The sequence below is a fragment of the Cucurbita pepo genome, chromosome LG02 (assembly GCF_002806865.2).
Source record: "Cucurbita pepo subsp. pepo cultivar mu-cu-16 chromosome LG02, ASM280686v2, whole genome shotgun sequence".
NCBI lineage: Eukaryota > Viridiplantae > Streptophyta > Magnoliopsida > Cucurbitales > Cucurbitaceae > Cucurbita > Cucurbita pepo.
The window spans coordinates 4567062-4585470 of record NC_036639.1 but is presented as its reverse complement, the minus strand read 5'-3'; the positions used below and the strand labels follow the sequence as shown (position 1 = coordinate 4585470).

Genomic DNA, 18409 nt, shown 5'->3' with positions numbered 1-18409 from the left:
TCAAAATTTTCAAATTTTTTAGAAATTTATTTCTCTTTATTTACTTATTTTTAAATATATATATTTTTTTTTATTTTTTTTTAATAAGAATTTTCATAAATTGGTTTAAAAAATTAGTAACTTCATTAAGCATTGTTTACTCATTTAAACTAAGATTAGCATGCAATGTTTATGTCATATATTGACTTTTAACAAATTTAAAACAACAGATACATGCATATGTGGGAGATTTATTTTTTTTTTAATTAAAATTTTCAAATCATTACTTTAATTTGACCTAAATTAAAAAAATTATATGATTAATATACTTCAACTAAAATTTATTAGTTTAATGGTTAAGAAATCTCGCTATCTTATGTGACCTCTTGTAATAGTAACGATAAATTTGTTTGATGGGAGAACTGTGAAAAGAACAAGATTGCATGCTGATGCAGTGCTTGTCACACGGGTTCTTGTTGATTAAATCTTTCAAAACAAGAACACTTGTTTGAGATTCAAATCACTTCACAAGTAACAATGATTCTGAGCCGGCAATCTAAACTAATATAGAATTGCAAAGAAACTTAATCATTTACCTAGTAATAAAGAATCCCTCTGAGAAAAAATAATATTCAAGTTAATTTGATAATCAACTATTTTAGGGATCGTGGGATCATGGTTGACATTCTTCATCCTTGCACTCATTTTTTAACGCAATGTGCAAAACGCGCTAAATGTAGTTGCTAAAATCTAAATAATAGAAATCTCACTTGACTTTCACATGACATCAATGGTAAACTTATTTGAATCTCCGACATAATCCATTCGAAGATAATTTGATAGATAAAATATTAATTATCATTTTAAAAAATGGATTCAATTAATTTTTTTTTTTTTAATGAATATGTGAAATAATTATTTGGAGTTTGCTTTAATCTCAGGATTCTTTTAGTTGAAGCATTTAGGTAATGATTATTCATACTAGATTTTGAATAATCAATCTATATTAATATTTAGGATTTATACAAAATTTTATATTTCAATTTTCAATTTTATTATTATATAGGTAAAATATATTTTTTTCTATTTAATTCGTAAATTTTTAAGATTTGAATTTAATTTCGAGGTCTTTCTAGCATCTTAAATTTTGAAATTAAATTGGATTCTTAATTAATATTTGAAATTTGAATTCGAATTCTAACTGGTCAATAAATAAAGTTAACTTTAATTAACTCAACTAAAATTAACGCGATAGTTAATATATATTTATTATATATTAAATTAGTTCATTCGAAAAAAATACATTTAAACTTTAAAAATAATTACAAAAGTTTCTATTTCATTAATATTTTTAAATATTTTTAAAAACTTCAAAAATATTTCTGATTTTTTTTTTTTAAATATCATTTATTAGTGTCACCTATCAAAAAAAATACTCATGAAAATTAAACTTATTTTAAAAAATTAATTCCACCAAGAAAAAAGAATAAGAGTGATGACGTAAGTTCCACTAGGTGACAAAGTGGGATACAACGTGACGTCTACGTGGCATAGCCATAGATCTTACCTCAAATATTGTCCCTAAATATGATTATATTATATACTTTTTATTTAGCAAGAAAAAAATATATATATATATAAAAAATTTGAAAATAGTTGAACATTTTTTTTAAAAATATTCTAGATCGTTAAAATATTTCATTAATGTCCTTTAATTTAAAAGAAAAAATATATATATATATATATATATATTTAACGGTTAGTAATTTAATGTCCTTTTGGAGTTCTTTGTTCGATATTTGAGGATTTACCCATCTATTGTCACGACTAAGATCTTTTGGAGTTTTTGAGTTCTTTGTTCGATATTTGAGGATTTACCAATCTATTGTCACGACTAAGTTTAGGGCATGACTCTGATACCATGTTAGACGAACACGACTCTCCACAATGGTATGATATTGTCCAGTTTGAGCATGAGCTCTCATGGCTTTGGTTTGAGCTTCCTCAAAAGGTCTCATACCAATAGAGTTAGTATTCCTCACTTGTAAACTCGTGATCATTTCCTAAATTAGCCGATGTAGGACTTTCATCATCCAACAATCCAAACCGTCATAAATATAAATAGTTAGCATAACGAAATTACGATTATTCTATTAACTTGACCATATTATAATCGTAACGACTTTACGTATTTTAACATATATGGTAAAATATTGATAAAAAAATTAATTTGCTAGTTTGTCTTCTATAAATTGCCATATAATTATTTTGTTGATTTTGATTAGTTGGATCTGAAATACTTAAACCCTAATTCGAGTTTTTTCATGGTTACTTGTTAATAAGCTCCACAACATGGGGAGAATCATTCATATCATTTATTTTTTAAATTTATTTTTTAAAATTTTCGTTCCTTAAATGATTTGTGTAATTATTTTTTTTAGAATCCCTTTTCTTAAAGAACATATATATTTATATAACCCCGCAAATTTTTTATGTCAACGGTATTGCAACTTATGAGTTAAAGACTCATTAGAGATATATACGAGGATCGAGAAACCTCTTCTATTCCTATCCTTACCTCCTATTTCTTTCATATTTCCATGAAAATCCGGTGAATTCTCCGTTGAGAATCTATAGGGATCAGATTCTTACGACGATTTTTTTTTTCTATAAGAAAATATAAAATATCTTAATAAATTCAAAAATATTTTATAAGAAAAAAATATAACATAATATTTAAAATTTTCAATTTTAAATTTTTTTTATAATATAATATAAATCTCTCTCCATTTGAACGGAGATTCTTCCATTCAAGACTTGACGGGTGAATTAAATGAACATATGAATGTGATTTGATCCCTCGATTCTTATACACGAGTAAATTTGATTTAAACACGTACGGTAACTCCATACACATATTTTTCAAGACAAAATCTCATGTATATATATATATATATATATATAACCAAATGAAATGAAATGAAATCATATGATACTTAGAAAGGGTTTTTTGTTGTGGGAAAACCAATCGTTTTTCTTAGGGGAAAACGATTTGCAAAACCCAAAAAGAACAGCATTTAAATTCTTCCTCCGCCATTAAAGAAACAGCAACATTAAACCAGAGCAAAGAAGAGGAGGAAGAAGAAGAAGAATTAGGGTTGAAATGAGAGAAAAAGGTAAATGGGGATTGCTTGAAGAAGAAGAAGTGAAGAAAATGGGAGGGTTCGTTGAAGGATCGGATTTCATAGAGGTCCATTGCGGCTGCACCAGCAAGAAATATGGCGATTCCCCTGGTAAGCTCAGAGTGTCCGCCGCCGGCCAGTTCCTCATCTTCTGTTTCTGCTCCGACGCCTGCAATGCCGGTATTGTCTAAAAATTTAGTCCCTATACTTTTAAATTTTGTCGAACATTTAGTTATTTAAATGACATTGTTCTTATTAGGGGAGCTGACACCAGAGGAGTTTGAGAAGCATTCACAGAGAGAAGGGATTAAGAAATGGAAGAGCAACATTTGGGTATCAGTAGAAGGGGTTAAGGTTCCATTGTGGAGAACTTGTTTGCTTAAATACTATAAGCATTCTGAAAATGAGGCTAATTGGACTTCTCGTGCTCTCCGGCGACGTAACTTCCACCGTGACGAGTTTATCCGCTGCTCTGACTGCTGTAAGGAGCGGCGGTTTCGTCTCCGAACGAGAGAACAATGCCGGATCTACCATGATGCCATGGCTGATCAGAGATGGAAATGTGCTGATCGTCCATATGACTTGTAAGTTGCCTTGCCTCACAAGTCTTATTGTCAATCTGCTGCATTTCTTAATGGCTGTGTTTCAGAATAACATGTGATGACGACGAGGAGCGGGAGAGTCGAAAGAGTTGTCGGGGCTGTCAACGATCGTCCAAGTGTCGAGGCTGCACGTCCTGTGTGTGTTTCGGATGTCTTCGGTGCCGCTTCTTGGACTGCCATTGCCGTGCCTGCATTGATTTTGTGCAGAATACAGCACCTTGAGCTTGTACTGTATATCAAACTTTATGATTCTCTGATTGGATTGTGAAGTGAATTGATGCAGTTTCTATGAAAATTCCACAAGACTGTTCTATCGTTCTATATTTTCGTTCTTGTACTTTCAAATAACTTGAAAATGAAAGGAGACCAAATGACAAAAACTAAAACTGTTCATGGCTCGACTCATTCCTAGCTAGTTCTAAGCGACCAAACGTCTCTAGTCCTAAGAAGCTTAAATCAAATCCAAACGTCACCTTCGCTATTCTAGCGTAATAATTGGGATCCCGAACGAACCCAATAAAAGATTTTCTAGGTTCTGATTTTCCAGGAAAAAAATGGAGTGTATATTACAGATACAAAATGTGTAGTAAAAGTATAGATGCCTAAGAGTACAGTTGTTTTTTTGGTTGGAGTCCATGAATTAACATAGAGTTGTATTGAACTACAAAAAGAATCCATGGAAGAATTGCAACTCCTGTTTCCTACTTGACACCAAATTGATTGATTTCTTACAGTGATTGATCTACTCAAAAGGTTTTCACATGATCAGCTGATGATGTTGTTAATTACACTTTACTACCCACCAAGTCAGTTTGCTTCAGATTCGGCTACTAACTCCTTGCAATGTTAAAAAAAAAATGGAACTTTTCCAAATCCTGAAATAATGAAGTCATCATCTCTTCGGGCTATGTAATTCAATGTGTCATCTGGGATTTGACCGGCATAAACATTTGTGGCACCCACATGTTCCATGTACTTCCATTTCCTAAAGAGGGTTGGTTCTTAAATCCACAGCAGCAGAAGATTATCTATTAGGTTTGGTTGTGGTTGTAGATGTGGTTGGGGCTGGGGTTGCAGTTGCAGTTGAGTTGGGGCTGAGGTGGAGGCGGAGGCTGAAGCTGGGTTTGCTGTTGCAGTTGCAGTTGCAGTTGGGGCAGGGGCTGCAGTTGCGGTTGCACCTGCAGTTGGGGCGGGGGCTGCAGTTGCTGTTGCACCTGCAGTTGGGGCAGGTGCTGGGGTTGCTGTTGCAGCTGCAGCTGGGGCGGGGGCTGCGGTGGCTGTTGCAGCTGCAGCTGGGGCGGGGGATACGGTTGCTGTTGCAGCTGCAGTAGAGCCTGGGGTTGAAGTAGCGGTTGCAGTTGGGGCTGAAGCTGGGGCCGCAGTTGGGGTTGGGGTTGCAGCTGTGTTTGGGGTTGGGGTTGGGGCTGTAGTAGTGGTTGGGGTTGGGGTTGGGGTTGGGGTTGGGGTTGCAGTTGCGGTTGTCCAGCAACCAACCGATTCCTGCCCCGGCCTCTTCGAGCACCAGCCACGCTAGCAATCAACGAGTGACCAATACTAAACAAGGCACTAGGTCCCATCAGCTTCAAGCCAAAATCTTTCACTAAATATGGCAGTCTACTTTCATCCTCTCCAATCGTGAGTAGCAGCTCATGTGCCTGTTTGCCGGACACAATTGTATAAAGCAACAGCGGTTGGAGTGAGGGATCTTCACAATCGTCAGCCAATTCTTCCTCATAAGAACTTTCTCCCTTGCCCCTGAATGTGATTCTCATAACCCCCATTGATTTTTCATCATCTACCAACGAATCGAAAACAAAGGACAGATTTCCAAATTCCATGTCAGGTTGCCTGAAAAGATCCGCCAGAATATCAAGTCTAAGATTCCTCGGCATGTACTTCTTTGAATTGTTTGATCGTCCCCTGGTTGCTTGGAAAATACTTGAAGCTTCTCTTAGGCCACTCAAGAAGGCACCATGCATCGTGGCTGGATATTGTTTAGTCGTGGCCTCACCGGCGAAGAACAACCTGTTCCACACACTCTCTGCAAGAATATCGTAATCGTTGCCGGTCGACCCAACTCGAACATGAGAGTACGAGCCATAAGAAAATGGATCACTGCCCCATCTTGTGCATATCGACTGTATTGGATTAGGCACGTCAATCCCCTTGGGGCTGAATATACCTGTACGTTGAGATAACAAAGTTAAACGAGAAGTCTACTAAACATACATACGCTAATTCAGGACCAAAACCAGAGTGAGTGAGATCGTACCTCTAAGAACTCTGAGAACCTGGTGAAGCAATGTCGTTGGATCTGTGCGTTCAAACGCTTCAGCAGCTTCTCCAGCAACTAGAGCTATAAGAACAGCACCTCCAGAAACAGTATGGTACCCATAAAACAAAAAGAACTCCCCCCGCTGATGGCAATGCTCTCTAAGACATCCAAATGTATCTAAGTCTTCCCCCCAGAAAACATGAGGAAACACCATAGCAACTTTATTCAATAATCCAAAACCCAGTCGATCAATTGCTGCCAGCTTCCTTTTAGGCAACTCTGGTTCAAATCTAATATGCTTTCGCTTCAGAACCCCAAGTGGAACTGTACACAGAACCATATCAGCTTGAAACACTTGACCTCCAGCTATTACCTCTACTCCTTCACTTCCATATCTAATAGTATCAACAATCTGCCCATAAAATATGGGAACTCCTTCACATAATGCTTTTATCAATCTCCAATTACCTCCAGCTAGGAAGCAATGGTCTCCACCCATCTCATACGGATCATCTTGATCCCAATGCGCCGCAGACAAATTCGAAACACATCCTGCATTTGCATATTCCAAGTTCGCTACATGCCAATCAAGAAGTAGTCGTTCGTCCTCACTCCTAGCCACAGCATACAATTGCCTAAGCTTTTCAAGAACCGTTCCAAGAGAAATGTTATTAGCCAATCCTCCCATAATCTTTCTCAGTTCAGTCACTTTGTCTAGTAATTTATTAAAAATAAACTCAACCTTAGCATCAATATCTTTCCCAATCAGTGTCCCATCAGGTTTATACAATGGACAATTATCTCTAACCTTATGAAGCGGAATGGAAAGTTGTCTAGCTAGAACTCCAAGAGGATTAGCATGGATACCAGTAATGACACTACCACCAAGATCAACGGCAGCAAATTTGCCCTCCTGCCCCATCTTTTGAGTAAAAACTCTCCCACCAGGACGATTCCTACCTTCTAAAACAATAACCTTAAAACCAAATGATAAGAGCTGCCGAGCTGCAGCTAACCCGGCGAGCCCTGCACCAATAATAATCACAGATCCTTCAGATCCTTCCTCGGACACTTGAGTCGTAAAAGTTGGCGACACCCCAAAGTTTATATATCCATTATACAAAAGAAAATCATATGCTGCACTAATCAAATGTTCATACTCATGGCTCACAGTTTCTTTAATCTGTCCTTTGGAAAGCCACATTCGCACATTACCACGCCACCTCGCAAGGATATGATTTCTAACAACAATGTAATCATTCTGCTCTCTCCCACCCAAATTCTTCACCACCCTAGCTCTAATTTCCTCCTCAAGCAAAGCATCAATCGGAAATCCAACAGATAGTGCTATCATAGCCTCAATTTCAGTCTCTTTCTCTAGATCCTTAGCCGTTTTACTCTTCTTCTTCGAAACGCCCCCTAAATGCTTCTCTATAACCTCATCCATTAAATCTTCATCATAATTTCGCGCAGTAGCTTTCTTTCGCGAGGAACGCTTCAAAACTAAACCAGACTCCTTATCCATCATTTTCTACAACACGTTCCTAAAACAAACCAGTCTGCCTAAACATTTAACCTTCACAATCCCATATAGAAATGAAAACCCATCTCGCTCACTACTTACATACTTGGCCAAATTTTAACCAATCAGTATATAAACACCCAGAAAGTTCATGAGAGGCCTCAGAATCTCAAAAATAAAACTACCGCCTCCGCTCGAGTATTTCAACATTCAACACAACAACAAAATTAAACACAAAATTCACTTCCGCCGGTAGAATTTTTCTCAAAATACTGCCCGTAATCAACTAGAAGCTTTAAGATAGATGAACGAAATTCCTAGCCCCTGAAGTAAACGATGAAATTAGAAAATAATAGAAGCGAGAAAACGTATCTTGATATAGTTGAGTAAACGGGATAGTGGAAATTCGGCAATCTCAAGGCCAATTCTGAAATGAAATCGACGAATACAAGTTGGGCAAGTCAGCTGCATGGGTTTAAGGTCAAGAATTAACGGAGAAGAAAGGAGAAATTAGGGTTTTTACGAGAAACGAATTATTTTGATTGCAGCAAAATTGAGAAACAGAAATCACTGTAGCAGACGGTTCCAATATTCGCATTTTTAAATTTGACCATTTATTTATTTATTTATATCTTTTTTTTTCTTCTAAATTAGGTTTTATTTATTTCTTAATTAAATTATAATTACATATAACCACTTCAACTATCTTAGGCATTAAATATTTTTTTAGTCTCTTTAATTTTAATTAATGTTTGGATTAAATTTAAAAAATCCATATTAATATTAAACATATATAAAATTTAAAATTAAAATTTTGTGTTCGTTCACATAAAAAGATTAGTTTAGAATCTAACACAGTTTTTTTTTTGTCGGTCAGGCTTAACCACGTATCACGTAACACAGTTGCCTAATAGAGCTCTACCGTTTTTTTTTTGTCGTTTTTGTTGGATTCCTTCTGCCGAATTAAGAGGTCGTGAATCTAATAAGTAACGACAACAAATCGCTTTATATCTCCATAATGATATATGGTATTATTCACGTAATTTTACTTTTATACTTTATTAAAAAATATCGTTTCACGAGAAATTGAGCGTTTTTTATCACAACATTTTTTTTTTCCGTAGTAAAAGTATTTACTACTATGGGTTCCCCACGGAAATACTTGGCCTAGCAGAATAACTAGGGTTTTAATTAATTATTTTTTAAAAATTAGATGGTCTTCCCAAAACAGCCTTTTGTTTGGTAGGTAAATCTGTATCATTATGATCCTTGCTGGTTCTAACGACTGTCCATTTGAGACAGATCTTTATAGGTATTGAAGAAGAAGAGTTTGTCTTGAATGATCTTCTTTTTTAGGCTTTATCGGTAAATAGGGGAAACTAAGTCGATCCGAAGAAGCCAATGAGATGATAAAGTATAACGTGGACTTTGCTGACTTCGATTTACAAATCAAACAAAATAAACGAAAAAGAAACATCGAGCCCCATGACATTCATTTCATTTTTCCACCACTCTAAAAGCCTGATTCGCTGCTCTCTAACTCATTTACGGGTCTCGAACCATTGTTGTATGGTTCAATCTTAGCAATGGGTCCCTAACTCATTTACGAGTCTCGAACCATTGTTGTATGGTTCAATCTCAGCAATGGGTCCCTAACTCATTTACAAGTTTCGAACTATTGTTGTATGGTTCAATCTCAGCAATGAGTCCTTAACTCATTTATCGGTCTCGAACCATTATTGTATGGTTCAATCTAGACACGGGGTGACAGACAAAAGACATAATTTGAAGAACATGTGACATAGAACATGATTACAGAGTGGAATACGAGGAGAGTGAGTGTGCAAGAAGAACATTAGAAGCAAAACAAAAGCTCAGTCAGCCAGGAATCCATGGCGATTTTAATGTCCAAGGAATGAACCATGTGGAGTTGGTCGGCATTTAGCTTTGTTGTTGAAGTGTTGTCTACTCAATTTCCTCATTATTATCAAAAGTCCAACCCTTCAAAACTTCAAGATGATTTGATTTAGTTCTAAGTTTCATGAGTAAAAAAAGAGTTAAACTACAAGTTGAGTCTATCAACCCGAGAACTGTACTCGTAAATATTAGTATGCAGTTTGAAAAAACAGATTTAAAATCATTTGGGGTAGAGTTTTTCGGTTCGTAAATATGCTCAAGTCGAGTCTATATTTGATACGTGAATTTTCTTTTTTATCTCATGTAACAACCAAAATTCACCGCTAACAAATATTGTCCTCTTTAGGTTTTTCCTTTCGAGCTTCCCCTCAAAATTGTTAAAACGCGTCTGGTAGGAAGAGGTTTCCATACCCTTATAAAAAAGGTTTCGTTCTCCTCCCCAACCGATGTGGGGTTTCAAAATCCACCCCCGAAACATTATTATAAGGGTATGGAAACCTCTCCCTAACATACGCTTTTTTAAAACCTTGACGGAAAGAGAACAATATCTACTAGCAGTGGACTTGAGTTATTACAAATGGTATCAGAGCCAAACATCAGGCAATGTATCAGCAAGGAGGCTGAGCCTCGAAGGGGGGTGGATACGAGGCAGTGTGCCAACAAGGACGACTAGGCCTCGAACGGGGTGGATTGTGAGATCCCACATCGGTTGAGGAGGAGAACGAACATCTTTTATAAAGGTGTAGAAACTTCTCCCTATCATACGCGTTTTAAAAACTTCCAGGAAAAACCAAAAGAGGACAATATCTAAGGAAAAACCAAAAGAGGACAATATCTAACCAACGGTAAACGTAGGCTGTTACATCTCACGTCATGTTCTTCTAAACCATTTCCGAGCCTCTTTTTAACCTAAAATTACAACTTTCAAAGCGTTGACCAATTTTAGAGCAAAAATATCAAAATCTAATGAAACTCAAGAAGACTTAAACCAGAAGCTGAGTAAAAATGGAACTACTCGTTAGCTTCAAAAGTACTTATTTGTATAGATAAATACCACTTTCTCATTCAATGGCTTCTATAAAAGAAAGGAGCAAGTCCTTGGTTGCCATTGAAGAAGCTCACAAGATCATGGGGAGCTTTAGCAGAAATGAAATCTCCATCATGTTTCTCGTGTTCGTGTCTGGTTTGTTGCAGATCCATGGCGCCGATAAGCTTACTTGTTACAGGAGCGAAAGCCCGTGTCGTTTCAAACAAATGCCTTGTCCAGCAGAGTGTCCATTAAAATCGCCATCGAACAACACCGACAAAGTTTGTTACGTTAACTGTGAATCGCCTGTATGCAAAGCGGAGTGCAAAAGTAAGGCTTGATAACACTGATATCAACGATGAATATCGAGATAAATATGAAGTTTCTTAACGAGTAACTTGTTTTTGTGCCATAATGACAGGTTCGAAACCAAACTGTAACGGTCCTGGCTCGGCGTGCTTGGACCCCAGATTCATTGGTGCTGATGGTATTGTGTTCTACTTCCATGGAAAAAGCAACGAACACTTCAGTTTGGTATCGGATCGTGATCTGCAAATCAATGCACGGTTTATCGGATTAAGGCCAGCAGGCAGATCCCGAGACTTCACGTGGATTCAAGCTCTTGGTATCCTCTTCAACTCTCACTCGTTCTCACTCGAGGCCGAACGAGCAGCAACTTGGGACGACAAAGTCGATCACTTGAAATTCACTTACGATGGAGAAGAAGTAGTCATCCCAGCGGGTCGTCTCTCCGAATGGAAGTCCTCGCAAAGCGATCTTATAGTTCAAAGAACATCAACCAGCAACAGTGTCTTGGTTACTCTCCCTGAGATTGCAGAGATATCAGTTAACGTTGTACCTATTACTAAAGAGGACGACAGAATTCATAAATATCAGATACCGAAAGACGACAGTTTCGCTCACTTAGAAGTTCAGTTCAGATTCCACGGCCTATCCTCGAAGGTTGAAGGAGTACTTGGAAGGACTTACCAGCCTGACTTCAAGAACCCAGCTAAGCCCGGAGTCGCAATGCCTGTCGTAGGAGGTGACAAGGAGTACAAGACCTCGTCGCTTCTCTCAGCCGATTGCAACGCTTGTTTGTTTTCCCCTGATGGACCGTCTAACAAAGAGGACCTGAAGATAAAGCAATACAGCTTCATAGACTGCTCTGGAGGAAGCACGAGCGGAAATGGCATAGTTTGCAGAAAATAAGTCATCATAACCCGAACCAAGCCGTACTCGACATTGAATAACGAAGCTTTTGCTTCATATTGGCTAGTTGTCTTCTGCCGTGTGAATGTGCCTCTACTTTTGGGTGACTCCTGTAGTATCTTTCTCTTCATCTTTGTCAAGAAAGTGTTCTGTACAAGTTTCTAATTCAAATTGTTCCCATTTCAGTTCCAAAGAAATAAAACTCGAAGTATTCTCTTGAACTTGATTATGAGAACGTCTTTTCAACGAGAAAGCTCTCTAATAGGCTCTTTTGAAAAGAGTGGTTAGGATCACACAACAACGCAGACACACTCGATCTAGATGAACACAAAGAATAGGAGAGAGAACAGGGGAGTCACACAACAACGCACACACTTGATCTAGATGAACACAAAGAACGGGAGAGAGAACAGGGAAGTCGCACAACAACGCACACACTCGATCTAGATGAACACAAAGAATAGGAGAGAGAACAGGGGAGTCACACATCAATGCACACACTCGATCTAGATGAACACAAAGAACAGGAGGAGAACAGGGGAGTCACACAACAACGCACACACTCAATGTAGATGAACACAAAGAACAAGAGAGAGAACAAGGGAGTCACACAACAACGCACACACTCAATGTAGATGAACACAAAGAACAGGAGAGAGAACAGGGGAGTCACACAAGCACACACTCGATCTAGATGAACACAAAAAAACAGGAGAGTGAACAGAGAGAGAACAAGGGAGAGAAAATTCAAGGAGGATATATTGACTAAAAGTTTATATCGATGACTTCAGTGAAAGAATACAGAGGCAAAAATTTACATCTTCAAAGCACTATCTAAGGCATATATACATGGTTCAGTTTACTATATATAACTTTACCAGATATAACTATCTACTACATATAGATTTACCGTATATAGCTTCACTATGTACAACTGTTGACTAAGTTATAAATAAGCCGTAGACTCCATAACCTAACAGGAATTTCCTCTTCACCATGCCTTCAGGCTGTATTTTTGGGTCGTTTGAACTAACTACTCCTTCGTGTCTTACTAAGAAACAAAGAAATAAAACGTCTGGTTTCTCAAGTAACAAGAGAATTATATGCCCGTTTCAAGTCGAGTTAACCGTAACTTCATTTTTCCTTGAAGAAGACATGGTATTGTCCTTGAAGGATATATCTAAGAGAAGGAAGAAGCAGAATAGAACAAAAACTTGTGCTTTATTCACTATACCTTTTATCAGAAACAAAACATTATAACGCTAACACAATCAATTGCCTGAGTAAATGTGTAAAAACAACTTGGGGCAGCCAATATCTAGCAGCCTGAATGTAAAAGTAAAGAGTAGACTGTTTACTGTACCAATTAATCTTGAAACGATCCGCGGACGCCGCAGAACCATATAGCAATCCGAATGAATTGAGAGAATGGAATTTAATCTAAGAGAATGAAATCATAGAACACTATGTCTCTTCATTTGTCCACTGTAAATATATTAGACTCGCTCGTTGCAAGGACGCCCCGTGCCTTTGCTGGTCATCCAGGATAAACTTCACTAGCTGGAGAATGTTTCTTTTTCTCATCTTCCGCGAGGATTTACGAGCTGGGAAAATACTGCACTTGTTGCAGCATCTTCAGCATCATCGTCAGTACCGGAGTTCCCTACATCGATCATGCTTACACTGTTATCAAATGGCTCGAGAGGGGTTAATTGGATAGTAGGGATGTGGTTTGTGCTGTTGTCTTCAGGTTCCATTAGAGCGGATGAGGTTTCCTCGAGCTGAAGAGCGTATTCCAGATTCCATAGGACGTCTCCCATAGAAGGTCTGTCAACCCCATACTCAGCCAGGCACTTCTCAGCTGTTTCACCGAACTTCTTAAGCGACGCTGGGTTAACTTTACCAACCAGATTGGGGTCCATGATATGATCTAGCATGCCCTTCTTCTGCCAGGTCATTGCCCATTCGGCTATATTGACTTGTTCTCGGGGTAGAACAGGGTTAAGTGCTGGTCTCGTGCAGAGAACTTCCATTAGCACGACCCCAAATGAATATACGTCTGACTTCTCGGTGAGCTGTTGTCGCCTGAAGTATTCAGGATCGAGGTAACCAAAACTACCCTTGACAGCAGTACTAACATGAGTCTGATCCAGAGATGGCCCAGTTTTTGAGAGACCAAAGTCTGCAACTTTCGCAACGAAATTCTCGTCCAAGAGAATGTTTGTCGTTTTAACATCCCGGTGTATTATGCTTTGAGCTGCACCAGTGTGAAGATAATGAAGCCCTCTCGCAGCACCAATGCAAATATCAAGTCGTTGCTTCCATGACAATGGCGGTAGATTCGTTCCATACAAATGACTCCGTAAAGGTCCATTTGCCATATATTCATAGACAAGAATCATTTCTGATCTTTCGTCACAATAGCCAATAAGAGACACCAAGTGACGATGTCGGAGCTTTGATAACATTTCTATTTCAGTTCGAAACTCGGCAAGACCTTGTTCCGATCTGGGGTTACCTCTTTTGACAGCAACTTTCAGACCATCTTCGAGTGTTCCCTTGTAAACCCGACCAAAACCACCAACTCCAAGGAGCAGGTTTTCATCAAACTTGTTGGTAGCATCAAGAATTTCCTGAAATGTGAACAATCTGCCAAGGCTGGAGGAAGCCAAAGAAATGAAGCTTGCAGTTCCACTCTTTTGAGAAGTTGTTGATCCTTTTGTCATGGTTTGAGAGTTTCCATACAAAGGCAAAGGCAGCCATGGGTGTGCTGGTTGAGTCGTCTTTGATCTGCGAGCTACGAAGCAGCAATAACACAAGACGAACAAAGCAAGGCCGACTACAGCTCCCAAGACAGGACCAACAATGATTGCTATATTGTTCTTCTTCGAGGGTGCATTTGGGAAAAGACTTTCGACCGACGAAGTTCCATCCAAGCTCCCATCTTGATTGCTTAACTTCATAATCTCCAAGCCATTCATGGTTGCATTCGTGAGGTCTGCCATTTGATCTGGACCGACACTAACGGTCAAAGTAGCTGAACCTGCTGAGTTGGCAATGAAGTCTTTGTAATAAGGCACACCCAAGTCACCGGTTATCGTCGACAGATCAAAGCTTCCCAGAGCATTATCAGAATTGATGTAAAGATTGAATACCAGATTATTGAGAGCCTTGCTCATTATATCACAAAAATGCACTCGGACGAAGTACTGAAAATTTGGCTCAACAGAAAAAACCCAAGTCAAGTTGAAGTTCACGTTCGGTACATTCGGGTCACCCATGGCGTCGGCAGTAGCATAAACCCAATTCGGTGCAGTCTCCGGTGTAACACCAGGATGATATTTTATGCTCCCCGGGTTAGCAGAGATATTCACAGCAGAACTGTTGACATGGAGGTAATTCATATCATTCTCCCAAGTTCTTCCAAGTGTATCATTTTGCGAAGTGAGTAAAGGACCCCCAACGTTCAGTCGATAAACAGTTTCAAGAGCAAGTTTCGAGATGCCACTGAAAGGAGAAGACGGATTCAAAGCCAATGCTTGGTCAGGGAGCAGCTCATCAGGCACCGAGACAACTTCAATCGCATTAACAAACGAAACCGAACCATTAGACGGGATAAAAGTAAGTGTCAAGGAATCCGAAGTGACATTGATAGCATACTCCTTGAACATAAAAGAACCATTATAGTTCTTGAAAGAAAACTTGTTCAACAACACAAACTTATCAGTAACAACAGTTATCGACGAAGACGCCAAATTCCGCTCCGACTTCGGAATAGGATAAAAATATAACCGAACCCAATGCCGACCCTCTTCCTTGATTTCAAATTTATACGACGCAATGCTGGTGAAAACCCGAGCAGATTGATAAAGTGGAGATGGAACAGTAGTAGCTTTTGAACTAACAACAACAGAGCTTCCACCATCAAGGGAGAGCAATGAATGCTGAGTATCAGGAACGAAAGTTCTACCTTGGAAAGTGATGTTTTGTGAAGAACCACACGCTATCAAATAGTTATCAACGGGAGTAAAGGAGGCATAAGATCCTATACACAAGAACAAAGCGATAGACAGCACCATTGACAAGGAAACAAGCTTAATTTTCACCATTTTCAACAATCACAGATCCTAAAATCAAATAAACAATAAGCTCTTAATCTTCCCTAACTTGATGAACAAACCCCATAACCCGAAAACCCCAATAGCCTCAATTACAAACCACAGAACACAAATCCAAAGAAACCCAATATAGAATCAACAAAACAACAGAAATCCCACCTCCCTTTGGATCTATCTCACAATACCCATCTCACAAATCCGCAGATAAGAACAAGAATGTGAATACGAAACATAAAAGAATCTTAGCTGAGAAAGAACAAGAACAAGAACAAATAATGTTGAGGGATTGGGGAATGAGAAACAGAGAGAAAAGAACCCGGATGATGGAAGAAGAAGAAGAAGAAGAAGAGATCCGAGTAATCCCGGCATGAAAGGTCCCTGGAGCAGAGTTTTTTAGTGCAGCTACCACATTAAACTTTCCAGGCTGTTGTCGAGGCTGTCATGAATAGAGAAAAACGAGAGACCCCACACAGAAGAAAAGGGGTAATGAAATCAAACCTTCCTTCTTCAAACTCTTACTCTTTCACCACTTCAATTAAACCCTCTTTTTCTCCGTCAATCCTCTTCTGACTTCCACACCATGAACAAACCCTGACCCAGACCCTCTGCTCCTCCCCCTCACCCTCTCTGCTCCAGCACTGGACTTTACTGGACTTTTTTTTTTTTTTTTTTTCAATTTTAATTTTAAAGTTAATTTAAGATAAAAATTATTTTATTTAGATCAAAAATTGAGAAATAAATAATTTAATATCATTGTTTTTTAAAGATGGAAATGCAGGGAACAAACGACCAACAAAGGCCCGCTTTACGCGGCTTCAGGATACGTAGACGGCGTTAAATGGTCGTTAGTTTGTTTGTTCGTTCGGTGACGTCTGCGTTTATTGACGGTGCTATAATTAATATTTTTGGTGTGTTTTTTTTTTCTTTGATATTTATTTTGTTTTAATAAATTCTAAAATTATTGCATTTGTCTGTCCTTATGCTATACTATACTCAATTAATATTAATAAATATAGTATATAGTTTACAATACACGTTCTTTCTTATTACGTTAAGTTTATATATATTCAATAAATTAAAATACAACATAATATACAATTTCTTTTACGTGCGAATAATATCTAAATCACTTCAAAATGAGAGGAAAGAATAAGAATATATGAATAAATAAATTTTATTCATTAGGTGGGGATGAAGAATCCATTCCCGTGCTAGATTCCGAATTTTTTTTTTCTCTTTTTAATACGAGTAAGATTTTAAAATTTATCATTGGTAAAAAAAAAAAATTGATGACTTCAAGAACTTCGATCGACTTGAATTGGATTAAGTTGATTTACCTTAAAACTGAATTGGGTTGAAGCTAATTAACTCGAATCTATTGTTAATTTTAAAATATATATTTTTATATACGGTACAAATTTATTTTTTTATTTAATTGTATTATTATTTATTATTCAACCACTCGTGAAAATAATTTTAAATTATTTAGAAGGTAAATTTTCAAAATATATATTGAAATTGGGTTCGAATTTTAATTAAATATTTAAAAACAAGTAAATATATGTTTTGCAAACTAACATTTTTGTTTTAATTTGAATAAATAACTGGCCATCCTGAATTTCTTATAATTTCTTATAATTTTTTCAACATTTTTAATTAATTTATGAATTTAGTAATATTAAAAATTGAGTATTAACTATATAAAAAATATATATATATTTAATGATTAAATTTGTAATTTGATAGATAAAAAAAAATATAAATAAAAACCAATTAAATACGGACAGTTGGAGGATAGAAGGTGTGACAATGAATCGTGTAAGGAAAATCATTACGTAATAACATAATTAATTTATTAATTGGACGCAACCTGACAGCCATTACATTTACAACTGAATTTCAAAATTAAATAATTAAATTAACAAATTTTATATATATTAAACAAAAAAGGAAAATGAAAAGCTGGATTTTTTTTTTTTTTTTTAAATTTATAATAAGCGTATCGAAGCACATGGCCACGTACTCCAAAATCGCTATCACTTCATTTTCAATATTTTCCCCACTATTATTCAAATCTTATTATTTAATTTTTTTAATTAGATAATTATTCTTTTTTTAAATTATATATTCTCGATTGAGATTCACCTTTCTTCAAAATATTTTAATATTTTTATTTCAGTGATATTTATTTATTTATTTTTAATTTTAATAAAGGTATATATATGAAAGTCGGAGATTGGTATATAATTTTTAGTATTATGTTTGATATTATGTTTAAAAAATATTTAAATAAGTTTAAAAGTATTTTTGAAATAGAATTATATTTTTTAAACAAATATTAGGTTCTTTTTTAATTTTTTTAATTAATTTAACCAATTTTTTTCTATTAAACAAACAATTTCCGTTCTATTGGTGGGTAATTAAAATTTTAAATTAATTAACAATTTTATATTTCTATATATTTTTTTTTTGTTTGTTTCTTTTTATTTTTAGTTTAATTATATATTTACTCAAAATTGGAAGAAATTATTTGAAAAATTATCCATGTATTTCATTTTGTATCGGGTAGTGATCA

At 36.6% G+C, this 18409-nt stretch overlaps 4 protein-coding genes across 4 annotated transcripts; 2 read left to right on the top strand and 2 right to left on the bottom strand.

Annotated features, from left to right (window-relative positions):
- The first annotated feature begins 3003 nt into the window (after nt 1-3003).
- Nucleotides 3004-4046, top strand: LOC111789355 (protein ULTRAPETALA 2-like). Its single transcript, XM_023670105.1, has 3 exons — nt 3004-3341; nt 3421-3745; nt 3811-4046. Exons 1-3 carry the CDS (start codon nt 3143-3145, stop codon nt 3983-3985), a joined length of 699 nt encoding a protein of 232 aa, XP_023525873.1. The 5' UTR covers nt 3004-3142; the 3' UTR covers nt 3986-4046.
- A 256-nt stretch (nt 4047-4302) lies between these two features.
- Nucleotides 4303-8143, bottom strand: LOC111787793 (lysine-specific histone demethylase 1 homolog 2-like). The gene is made up of 2 exons (XM_023667846.1): nt 6036-8143; nt 4303-5945 (listed from the first exon to the last, which is right to left on the bottom strand). The coding sequence occupies exons 1-2, from the start codon at nt 7564-7566 to the stop codon at nt 4795-4797; spliced, it is 2682 nt and encodes an 893-aa protein (XP_023523614.1). The 5' UTR covers nt 7567-8143; the 3' UTR covers nt 4303-4794.
- A 2203-nt stretch (nt 8144-10346) lies between these two features.
- On the top strand, nt 10347-12001 carry LOC111787797. The gene is made up of 2 exons (XM_023667849.1): nt 10347-10834; nt 10926-12001. The coding sequence occupies exons 1-2, from the start codon at nt 10546-10548 to the stop codon at nt 11714-11716; spliced, it is 1080 nt and encodes a 359-aa protein (XP_023523617.1). The 5' UTR covers nt 10347-10545; the 3' UTR covers nt 11717-12001.
- Nucleotides 12002-12918: 917 nt separating this feature from the next.
- Nucleotides 12919-16487, bottom strand: LOC111787794 (receptor-like protein kinase THESEUS 1). The gene has a single exon (XM_023667847.1). It carries the CDS (start codon nt 15823-15825, stop codon nt 13297-13299), a length of 2529 nt encoding a protein of 842 aa, XP_023523615.1. The 5' UTR covers nt 15826-16487; the 3' UTR covers nt 12919-13296.
- Nucleotides 16488-18409: the final 1922 nt, after the last annotated feature.